General features: G+C 39.9%; 1 protein-coding gene across 1 annotated transcript in view; it reads left to right on the plus strand.

Moving 5' to 3' along the window:
* Nucleotides 1-1,316: 1,316 nt before the first annotated feature.
* The window catches only part of DNAH7 (dynein axonemal heavy chain 7), a 262,133-nt gene continuing 251,108 nt past the window's right edge, over nt 1,317-12,341 (plus strand). Inside the window, exons 1-2 of the mRNA XM_023542658.2 lie at nt 1,317-2,582; nt 8,489-8,551. Coding sequence (XP_023398426.2) covers nt 2,568-2,582; nt 8,489-8,551 — 78 coding nt within the window. The 5' untranslated portion in view covers nt 1,317-2,567. The remainder of the gene's footprint in view (nt 2,583-8,488; nt 8,552-12,341) is intronic.

The raw sequence follows: 12,341 nt of genomic DNA on the forward strand, positions 1-12,341 counted from the left end.
CTCTTTTTTTTTTTCAATTAGTTTCTTCTGTATTCTCTCTACATACTCTTGGAGCTATCTTATCTATGCTCATGGATTCAAATGTCATTTATATTCTATTTATATGCTAGTAAGCCTCAAATCAACGCCCCCAACTCAGAAATAATTTTCTGAGCTCTGACCAATATGTACAATAACAGCTGGTTGTATTTGTACTTGCATGTCCCACACTGGACTAATAATTGTTCTCTTTAAGTCTTTTCATATTTTTCTTTTCTGTACCACCATTTACCCGAAGCAGTAAGATGATCTTCAACCTTACTTTTCTCCCTCTTAGAAGTCCACATCTTAGTCATACAATCTCCCACATAGCTCTTAAATCTGCTCACTTCTCTCCATTCCCACTGTTGTTCTCCCAGTCCCAGCCACTGTCACCTCTTCCTGCACTCTTATAATAGCCTAACTTGCCTCCATTTCAACTTTTCTCCTTTCCATTCATTCACCATCTTGAAGCTAGAGTGAGCTTTCTAAAACATAAATGTGATCCTGACATTTCTTAACATAAAACTTGAAAATGGAGGTCAATCGCCCTTGAAGTCTAAAATCCTTATCATTTTTACTGGGCCCTTTAAGATATAACAAACAAAACCAAACCTGTTGCTCAATTCTGATTCATAGCAACCCTAGAGGACAGAACAGAACTGCTCCCATAGGGTTTCCAAGGAGTGGCTGGTGAATTTGAACAGCCAATTGTTTGGTTAGCAGCCAAACTCTTATCCAGTGTGCCGCCAGGGCTCCCCTTTAAGATACAGCACTTGCTTATATCCTCAGCTTCGCCTCTAGACGCTCTCTAACCTCTTTACCCAAATCTACTTTCCAACATTTCAGAACCATTTTCAGTTCTTCCCATAGCAATAGTTCTTTGTCTCTGGCCTTCCTATACGATTTGCTTTCTGCCTGGAACATTCTTTGCCCAGCCATGTCTTCTTCCTTCAGATCCCAGCTTTCACATCCTTTCCACATCTTCCAAGAGGAAATTAGGTGATGCTTTCTTGTTCTCCCTGAGGACGCTCACGCTCATTCCCAGCACTGTCTCCACAGCCTTATAACTGCTTGTTTTTAGCACCTCCCTAGCCTATGGTAGGAGCCCTGGTGGCACAGTGGTTAAGAGCTGTGACTGCAAACCAAAAGGTTGGCAGTTGGAATCCAACAGCCACTCCTTGGAAATCCAATGGGGCAGTTCTATTCTGCCTTGTAGGGTTGCTATGGTTTTTTTTTTTTTTTTTTTAAATAGCTGGTGGTATGAAGCCCCGGTGATTAAGTGCTCAGCTGCTAACTAAAGGCCAGTCAGTTCCATGGGAGAAAGATGTGGCAGTCTGCTTCTGTAAAGATTAAACCCCTGCTCAACTCTGCCCCCCACCCCCATGTGGATTCAGACTCACTGCAAATCTCTATGAATCGGTAAAGATCGCAGCCTTAAAAACTCCATGGGGCAGTTCTACTCTGTCCTGTAGGGTCACTATGAGTGGAATCCACTCAACTCCTGCAACGGGTTTTTTTGTCTTGTTTTGTTTTAGCCTATGTGAAACAGAGTTCCCAGGTGGTGCAAAAGGTTAAGCACTAGACCATTAACCAAAAGGTTGGTGGTTTGAATCTGTCCAGAGGTGCCTTGAGAAGAAAGTCCTGGGCATCTGCTTCCAAAAGGTCACAGCCTTAAAACCCCAGTGGAGCACATGGAGCACAGTTTTTTCTGCTCTGGAGCATTTGGAGTCCCCATGAGTGGGACTCCAAACCGACAGATGTCTCTGGTTAGCCTGTGCTGAAGGGATTGCGTCTTGATGACTACCCCTTTGCATGCTTAGTGCCTAGCACAGCGCCTTTCAGAAGGTTAGCTTAAGTGAATTTTGAAGGTTCTTTTTCTGATATTCTTCCAAGGCATAGTTTTCCAGCGTGTGGGAAGAGTCAGGAGAAGAAAGGGGGTTGGAAGCAAATGGATGATAGAAGAAAAGTGTTTACTGGCTCCAGTCTTTGTATGCCTTGTTCTCATAATTTCTTTCCACTGAAATTTGCGATCATTTCATTACACAGTCTCTGAGACCTAGGCACAAATGAAACTAATTGATGTGTTGTGGCAGAGGTCCCGCGCACCCAGCTCAGTTAGAGGAGGGTGCAGTAGTCTGAAGATCAGTAATCAAAGGATGTTTTCTCGCAGGGCAGGAGGAGAACCACCCACCGCCGTTAGCTCGTCATCGCGCACCCCGCGGCCTCCACCACACTAGGCCGAGCTGGCGCCGAGGAGAAGTGAGCCCTGGAGCGCCCCCTGCCGGAACGTGCTCCCACTCTCCGGTCGGGTCCCGGGCGCAACAGATGACCGGAAATGGAACTGTGCGCGGGTCTGTTGCATAGCAACGAGCGCTTCCCCGACGCTAGACTGCATCCAGCGCCAAGGAAGAAAAGTGGGAGCTGCTGGCAGGGTCCCACGGCGCCGCCACTCTCTTCTGAGGGTCTCTGGGGGTGCGGAGCAGGAGCGACCCGGAAGCAGACCGGACCCAGGAGCCGCCAGGGGCTGCCAGCGCGTCCTCGCAGCCATGAGCAACGAGCAGGTGAGAGGGCGGCACCGCGCACCGCTGGCTGCGGCCGCGAAGGTTCGCCAGTATTTCAAATGAGGCTGAAACTCCACCCTCAGGACTTTGCAGTTTTGAACCCGCGATATACATACAGCTCCCTTCACCCCTCTTAGCAACTGGGATATTGGGCGCTTTCTGCGAATACTTTTTACGTTTTCTACCCAGTCATTCGCCCTTGGTGTTGTCCTAACAACCAAACATTTCAGTCTAGCGATGTGCCAGCAGTTTAAAGTACAACCCCTGAATGCCCCCAGCGTCCTAGTGGTGGATGTGTTGGAGTGGGAAGCGGCTCGGCGGGGAGTTGCAGTGGGTTTGAGCTCTGGGACTGGAGTCTAAGCCAATTTTCTAGCTGTGCTGTGTGGCTTTGGACAAATCATTTAGTCTAAGCTTGAAATTTCTTCTTTTATGCCGAGAGGAAATTGGAACAGCTTTCCCTTTCATAAGTTTGTTGTGAGGTTCAAATAAGATACTGTATTATACTAAACCACAGGTGAAAGAGTTTAGTAGGTGGCAAATGAAACGTCTTAATATCCCCAGAGTATGTAATAAAAGTTGCACGTTGCAATAGAACTTTCTCTTTTAAGAACCCTCTGTTGAACTTAATTAAGAGCGCCTGCAACCAAAGTGAATGTGGAACAATGTTCAGACGTTTAAATACCAGAACAGAATGGGCAGGCATTAGGCGTGGGCATTTTTTTTTTTTTTTTTTTTGGTCTAGGTAGAAAACAACTCTGTCAGCTTAGCGATGAATAGGAAAAAGGACCCTGTAAGCATTCTGGCAATGAATGGAATACAGTTGTTTGTAAACTTGCAAATTTTGCTTAGCTTCTTTGTTTTGACACCAAACTACAATTCTTTCTTTTTCTTTGCTTTATAGTGTTTTTTTTGTAGTGTTAGAGTTTAATATGGAAGCAATGGTAAAAGATAATTTAGTTCCCTATCAATTGGGCATAGATTACTAACAGAAAAATGTCAAAACTCTAATTCATTAATTAATAAGCAATTAATACCTAAGTGCTCAAGAAAATTTGGTTTTCAGTATTTTATTGAAATAAGTTTGATACACTGAGCACTAAAAAACAGACACCCTGGTCCATATACCAAAGTATAATTATTGGTAAAAGAACAAATGAACATGCAACAAATAAGTAAATTTAGAGGCAGATAACTAAAAAGCTGAGCAATTGATTAGTATACCTCAGTAGTGAGTTTTTTCTATGTGATATTACTGCAATCAGAGTTGTTTGTATTTTTTAAACCATTTGTTATCGTGTAATGATTTATTATTGTCATCAGTATATATTGAGCAGCTTCTTTGCTTGATGCCAAATTAGCCTTTTTCCTGACCTTGAACCACATCTGATGTTGGGATTTAAAATACATGTTTACTGTATTTACAACAGTATTTCTAAAGAGCTGTTACTTCACAAAGCACCTAACTTACTCATCTATGACTAAAAAAAAAAAAAAATTGCTGTTGAGTTAGTTCCAACTCATAGCAACCCTATAGGACAGAGTAAAACTGCCCCATATGATTTCCAAGGAGCAGCTGCTGGATTTGAACTGCCGACCTTTTGATTAGCAGTCGAGCTCTTAACCACTGTACCACCAGGGCTGCATGGCCAAATAGCATCCATTAAAAATCTACTATCCATCTTTTTAACAAATGGTGCTGGCAAAACTGGATGTCCATCTGCAAAAAAATGAAACAGGACCCATACCTCACACCATATACAAAAACTAATTCCAAATGGATCAGAGAACTAAATCTAAAGCCAAAAACTGTGAAGTTCATAGAAGAAAAAATAGGATCAATGCTAGAGGCCCTAATACACAGCATCAACAAGATACAAACCACAACCAACAACACGGAAACTCTAGAAGGTAAGCTAGAATCTTCTAAAAATTAAACACTTGTGCTCATCCAAAGACTTCACCAAAAGAGTAAAAAGAGAACCTACAGACTGGGAAAAAGTTTTGGGTATTACAAATCAGACAAAGGTCAAATCTCTAAAATCTACAAGAAAATTCAACACCTCTACCTCTACAACGGAAAGACAATCCAATTAAAAAATGGACAAAGGAAATGAACAGGCACTTCACCAAAGAAGATATTCAAGTGGCCAGCAGACACATGAGGAAATGCTTCCGATCACTAGCCATTAGAGAAATGCAAATCAAAACTACAGTGAGATACCATCTCACTCTGGTATTACTGGCACACACACACAAAAAAAACAAGAAATAACAAATGTTGCAGAAGCTGTGGGGACATGGGAACTCTTACACACTGCTGGCAGGAGTGCAAAATGATACAACCATTTTGGAAAACGATATGGTGCTTCCTTAGAAAGCTAGAAATAGAAATACTGTATGATCCAGCAATCCCACTCCTAGGAATATATCCTAAAGAAATGAGTCATCACAGGAATAGACGTATGCACACCCATGTTCATTGTAGTATTGTTCACAATAGCAAAAAGATGGAAACAACCTAGATACCCATCAACAGATGAGTGGATAATCAAACTGTGGTACATACACATGATGGACTATTATGCAATGATAAAGAACAACGATGAATCTTGTGAAGCATCTCATAACATGGATGAATCTGGAGGGCATTATGCTAAGTGAAATAAGTCAATCACAGAAGGACAAATATTGTATGAGACCACTAGTATAAAAACTCATGAAAAGGTTTACACACAAAAAGAAACAATCTTTGATGGTAATGAGGGAGGGGAGGAGTGGGGATGGAAAAACACTAAATAGACAATAGATACGTGGTATCTTTGGTGAAGGGTAAGGCAGTACACAATACTGGGAAAGCCAGAACAACTTGGTGCTGTCATGGAAGCAAGGTCATGGAAGCTCCATAGACACACCCAAACTCCGAGGGACCGAATTGCTGGGCTGGGGGCTGTGGGGACCATGGTCTCAGGGAACATCTAGCTCAATAGGCATAACATAGTTTATAAAGAAAATGTTCTACATTCTACTTTGGTGAGTAGCGTCTGGGGTCTTAAAAGCCTGTGAGCAGCCGTCTAGGATCCTCCACTGGTCTCACCCCTGAGGGAGCAAGGAAGAATGAAGAAGACTAAAGATACAAGGGAAAGATTAGTCCGAAGGACTAATGGGCCACATCTACCATGACCTCCACCAGACTGAGTCTAGTACAACCAGATGGTGCCCAGCTACTAACACTGACTGCTCTGACAGGGATCACAATAAAGGGTCCCAGACAGAGCTGGAGAAAAATGTAGAACAAAATTCTAACTCAAAAAGAAAGACCAGATTTGCTGGCCTGACAGAAACTGGAGAAACCCTGAGAGTATGGCCCCTGTACACCCTTTCAGCCCAGTAATGAAGTCACTCCTGAGGTTCACCCTACAGCCAAAGATTGAACAGGCCCATAAAACAAAACGAGACTAAAGAGGCACACCAGCCCAGGGGCAAGGACTAGAAGGCAGGAGGGAACAGGAAAGCTGGTAATAAGGAACCCAAGGTTGAGAAGGGAGAGTGTTGACATGTCGTGGGGTTGTTAACCAATGTAATAAAACAATATGTGTACTAGCTGTTTAACGAGAAACTGGTTCTGTAAACCTTCACCGAAAGTAAAAAGTACAATTAAAAAAAAAAAAAATCCACTGTCAGTTGAGTTTTAAGTTTCACTTTATCTTTATAAAATAGTGTTGGGAAATGATACCCTCCTTCCCCCAAAATGGGATGTGTGTTGTTAAGAGACTGTGGGGTCTTGAAAGAATGGGTGTTAGACCATATAGGATTACTTCCATTCTGGACATACTATTTTTAAACAGCAGGGGGCCCTCTTTCACTGTTTTGGTTGATTTGAAATTTTAAAATGCTTTTGTTACGCTAATTTAGTGTTATATTTTTTTTTTCCCTTTTGAAAAGGATGAAATTTTTTTGTATTTTAACTTAAAACAAACAGACTGTATTAAACTTTTGGAAATGCCATTTTTACTTGACATTTACTTATGAATTCATTCAGTTTGAAGTAAAATCCTGTTTGCTGAAGTAGGTTTTAACATATTCATCTCATGAGTGTAAGGCTGAGAGTGACATGGCATTTTTCAGGAAGCGTGGTACAATGGCCAGGCTCTTAAGTGAGATATTTAAAAGAAATACAAGCTTTTCACAACTACTCACTTCTTTTTTAAAATTAGTTAAAGAAAATAAGATATTTGGAGTTTCAGTTGAAGAACTTTCAAGGGTTTAAAGATATAAATACTCAACGACCAGGAGGCTCCCCACAAATCACTACAGACTGTGGGCAGGGAAGAGGAAAAAGTTGTCAGCCTGTCTCTACTCCAGCACTTTCTCTGCTTGTGGAATGAAGTAATTTTGCATGTATATGATGCTCATTCTCTTTTTCCCTCCTTGGTCATATCTCTTTGATGTCTTTGCTTTTTAAGAAGGTCAGAGAGAGATCAGTTGAATATGAGGTCAGCAGCATGGTGGTAACTTTAAAAACCATAAATTAAACATGTGACTAAAACCAAAAAAACCGAACCCATTGGCATGGAGTCAATTCCAATTCATTGTGACCCTATAAGACAGAGTAGAACTGCCCCATAGGATTTCCAAGGCTGTGATTTTTACAAAAGCAGACTGCCACATCATTCTTCAGTGGAGTGTCTGGTGGGTTCCAACTGCTCATCTTCTGGTTAACAGTCGAGTTCTTAACCCCTGTGCCACCAGGGCTTCAAACATGTGACTACAATATTTAAATCAACCTTATTAAAATTTGAGAGGTTATTTTTTATTTAACTGGACACATTCATAGATTCTGGTAATTTGATCAAAACTCCATAGAATGGTTAACACTTGGATTATACCAAGTGTACAGGATCCCTTCCAACAGACAAGTAGTTGAAAATCAGCAAGATAAAAATGAAATACAAAGTCAGAGTACTTAAGGAAGACCTAGGCTCTTTAGCAGTATAATTTTCTTAACGTAAAATGGTACGCTCAAAAGGATTTAATTGAAGAAAATTTGTAAAGAGATTATTTGCAGAGGTGTGGGCAAGGTTAAGGGAACCAACATGGTGATAATTAGCAGTAGGAAGCCATTACCCAAGGATTAATGGGTTAATAGCAATAGGAAGCCATTACCATTCCTAGGCCTGATGGGATGGGGACTGAACACCATCCTCAGAACCTGGTGAGAAGCAGGGGCTTGGAAAAGCAGCTGCCTGAGAGAGCTGAGCTGTTGAGGAATTTGGCCACTATCAGAACCATGGGGAGGTAGAGTACCTGGGAAATAAGTATCCCAACCTCTCTCAGTTTCAGCTATTCAGTCTCTTGCTGGTGCCTCTCACTGGCTGATTCCCATCAGAAACCAGAGGGCTGAGGGCCCAGAAGATGTCCATATACAGCATTCAGCCTCAGGCACAGAGCAGGAAGAAAGGGATGGAGACTTAATGTGAAGGGCAGGGAATAACTAGTATAGACATTATTATAAATTCAGCCCTCAGAGACAGTTCCCACTTTATACATCAGTAGAATTCTTGATACTTAATCCTAAGTATTTTATTCTTTTTGATGCTACTGTAAATGGAATCATTTTCTTAATTTAATTTTCAGATTGTTCATTGCTAGACTATAGAAATACAGTTGATTTTCCTTTATTGATCTTACGTCTTGCAACGTTGCCATAAAATTTATTAGCTCTAATGATTTTTTGTGGATTCTTTAGGATTTTCTAAACACAGGATCATGTAATCTGTAGAATATGTTTTTTAGTATTGGATAATATGTGGTTTACTTTATAGTACACACTGTAAAATTTGGTTAGGTGAATTAATTTTAGCATTACCAGGGTGAACAGTTCTGTTTTTTCATATTTTTCAATGCAGGATAAATCAGCTGGTAAAGAAAAATCCAAGACACCGGTGAGGTTTTTACCACAGCTATCTATGGTAATTTACCTCTATGCTCTCTTACTTTTTTCTTCTTTTAATAAGTGTTTATTCATTCTTAAACTTGAAAATAAGTTACTGAATTTCTCATTTTGAATTTTGTACTCTGTTGGATTCTTTTCTGGTGGCAAAATTCTATGAGGTATGTATTTAGGAAAAAATAGTTAATCTTAATAAACTTACCTTAAGCTGTAATTTCCTAGTATGACAGAATACTTAAATATTCTGATGAAAGAAAATGCCAAGATAAACTAGCTAAAAGAATATAAAGGCTGGAGTCAGGAAATGAGGATTCAGGTTTCAGATTGTCAAAAACTCGCTCTGTGACCTTAGGTGCTGTGCCTGGTTTACTTACCTCTCTGAGCTTCAGTTCCTGAGGTTGATAATGAGAAGAGAGTTGATTTGATGATCCCTGAGGAGATGACTCTTCCAAAACCAAAATGTTGTGCTACAGACGTATCCTCAGGTCTTGGCATACTTTTTCATTATTATGACTATAAATTATCATTGTACTGTGGAAGAGGTGGTTAGTAGATATTTTTGGTCGATAAAGTGCTGGATAAGTTAGATTTTATTATGATAAATTTTACTGTCATAATTATGTTGAGTTTAATGTCATTAAATTATACTCCTGTGACTCCTGGAAGTTAAGCTTAAGTCGGGGTTCAATATAAACATTATTTGTTTTGAAAGATAATTTAAAAGGTCAGAATGAACTATAGAAACCAACTATGTGTTGTTTTTATATTGAGAAGATTTCTGAAAATTTGAAGTGAAAGACTGTTTTAAGCTTAAAAAACCTAAATGAAAATTCTTAGATGAATGATATCGGGCATTTCAAAATACATGTTATAACTGAAAATCTAATTGTGTCGATAATGCAAAGATTATAACATCAAATAGAATCAGTTTTTTTTTTTTTTAACTTGTGCAAAAATTTATGTCAAGGTTTCTAGTTTAAAAGATAAAGACTTGATATGGGATAGACATTTTATTTTCTCTTTAAGATTTTAACAAATTTTAAAATTAAAAAAAAAATAAAAATTGCCTGTAGTGTTTTTTTTTTTTTTATGTGTATGTGTTTTCTTATAAACAGGTTTGGAAATTAAATTTACTTACTGAGTAAATATTCAGTGGCTGAAATGAAAAATACATTTATCCTGTCAGCAAAGCATAAGCTCCTTTAAAATACTTTTTAAAAATTGTACATTGTACTCATATTTGGCTGTATATTGCATTTTTTTCTTGAGTGTTTTTTTGAGTTTTATATCTTTTAAGGGAAATCATATTTTAAGAGATATTTTAAAATATAGTCCACTGGTCTCTTAAAAATTTTTTTTTCATTTGAATACTAAGGTTTACACTTGGATAAAATGTTGTTGCAGCAGTTAAGACCTAGAGTGATTTTCATTACAGACCTTCATGCTTCTAGAGGTTATCCTTATTGTTGAAATCAAGGGTGACCAGCACTTGGGGGGCTTTCAGCCTCTTTGAGAAGGTGACCTGATTCTTATCTTTTCTGGATACCTCACTCATAGCACCTCCACAAATCTTAAATACTTAATGGAACAAAATGAGAGTGGAAAAATAGAAGGACAGATGGAAGAATGGAAGAGCACTGACTTTTAAGTTGATGTATCCTTGTTTTCCTGTGAAAGAAGAGTGTGAAAGAAGGATTTGAATTTTTGGGGGAAGTGATCCCAGGAAGCAGGGATAAGAGAATTGGGGAGAGTAAAACTGGGAAGGAGGAGCAGCCAGTACAAGATGCGTTGTCAAGTTGGTCTCCATACTAGTGACCCTGCCATGACCTGAGGAGCATATAGAATACTTCCTGAGGATCATCAGGGAGTAGCATTTATTCATCAGCCCTATCCCCTTTTGGTTGAGAGTTGGTCCTAAGAGTGTTAACTCCCATCTAGTTCTGGCAGTGGGCTACTTCTAGAATCCCAAGCTATGGCATTGGAGAAACCCCATGGCAGAAGGCAAAAGACATTGCTTGAAGTGAAGAGTGCTGTCATCCCTACATAAGTTGGAGCCAGCACAAGACTGTTTACTGTAGCCAGGTCTGGAATCAGAAGTGAGGTCAAGAGGATGTTAGAGGATGTAAGGCCGGACACAAAGTCATCTGATAGAAAAGTCAATGGAATTTCCTTTGCATCATCCTTATGTGAGTGCCAAGGTAGAGGGAAGAGATGAAATATGTTGAAGTCATCTTCTGAGAGGAAGATACGGACTATCAGTGTTAAAAAACATCCGTATGGATATGTAGATATTTTTTAACTTTAAAATCCACCTGTTTGGTTTTATTGAAGAACTACATTACTTATTTAGGTGACATCCTGGCTTATGTGTGGTTGCTCTTGTTTAGCCAGAGAACCATTTTTTATAAAACATTCTATGAAAGATATATTCTGCACTGCAGTGTAAGAAGGAACCATTAAGGCCCTTGCCATCCTTCTCCACCCAGGCTGCTGAGGGGACTGGAGGTGATAACTCAGCAAGCAAAATGGGTGGTGTAGAAATTTTAAGAAGTTACATGTATGAAGGTTGGTGTAGGAGGAATGGGGTTGAGCAAGATGTTTATTACGTTTGTAGTGGTTCAAATACAATAGATCTCATTGGAACTGCTTCTCGACTCTAGTATAAAAACTCCAGGGTACTTGGACCCTGTCTCCCAGAACCTTTCCTTCCTGTCATCTACAACTGGATTCTTTTCAGGCCTTTGCCACACCCTCGTTCTCCCTGAAGGGAAACCCTCAACTCTGACACTATTGTACCTGAAAATTTTGTGCTGGTGTTTCTCTTCACATCCTGTGGTTCACTGGAACTTGTAGACTATAGAGCCATTTGTTCCACTGCTGTGTAAGTTTTCACTGACCAGTATTTTTTTTCAGAAGCAGATCACCAGACCCTTCTTACTAGTCTGTCTTAGCCTGGAAGCTCTGCTGAAACCTGTCTACCATGGGTGACATAGTATTTGAAATACTGGTGGCATAGTGTCCAGCATCACAGCACCACTCAACCACCACAGTACTACAGACTGACAGATGAGTTGTGGAGAAAATATTGAAGTTGTCAAGGATTTCATATTACTTGGATCCACAATTAATGCCCATGGAAGCAGCAGTCAAGAAATCAAACGACGTATTGCATTGGGCAAATCTGCTGCAAAAGACCTCTTTCAGGTGTTACAAAGTAAAGATATCACTTTGAGGACTAAGGTGTGTGTGACCCAAGCCATGGTATTTTCAATCGGTCCATATGCATGCAGAAGCTGGACAATGAATAAGGAAGGCATGAGAAGAATTGATGCTTTTGAATTATGGTGTTAGCAAAGAATATTGAATATACTGTGGACTACTTTACCAGAAGAACACACAAATCTGTGTCAGAAGAAGTACAGCTAGAATGCTTCTTTGAAATGAAGATGACGAAACTGTCTCCCATATTTTGGACATGTTATCAGGAGGTACCAGTCCCTGGAGAAGGATCTCATGCTTGGTAAGGTAGACAGTCAGTGAAAAAGAGGAAGACCCTCAAAGAGATTGACTGGCACAATGGCTGCAACAATAGGCTCAAAGATAGCAACAATTGTGAGGATAGCATGGGACTGGGTAGCATTTTGTTCTGTTGTACACAGGGTAGCTATGAGTTGGAATCCAATTGACTCGATGGCGCCCTGACAACAACACAGCAAGAGCCATTCGTGGTACAACATTGAATATGTATGAAACAGTCGTCTAAGCTGGTGTTTGTACTTTGAAAAGTATTTAAGTTCATACAATCCTTT

This window comes from Loxodonta africana, chromosome 6 (genome assembly GCF_030014295.1).
Source record: "Loxodonta africana isolate mLoxAfr1 chromosome 6, mLoxAfr1.hap2, whole genome shotgun sequence".
Taxonomy (NCBI): Eukaryota; Metazoa; Chordata; class Mammalia; order Proboscidea; family Elephantidae; genus Loxodonta; species Loxodonta africana.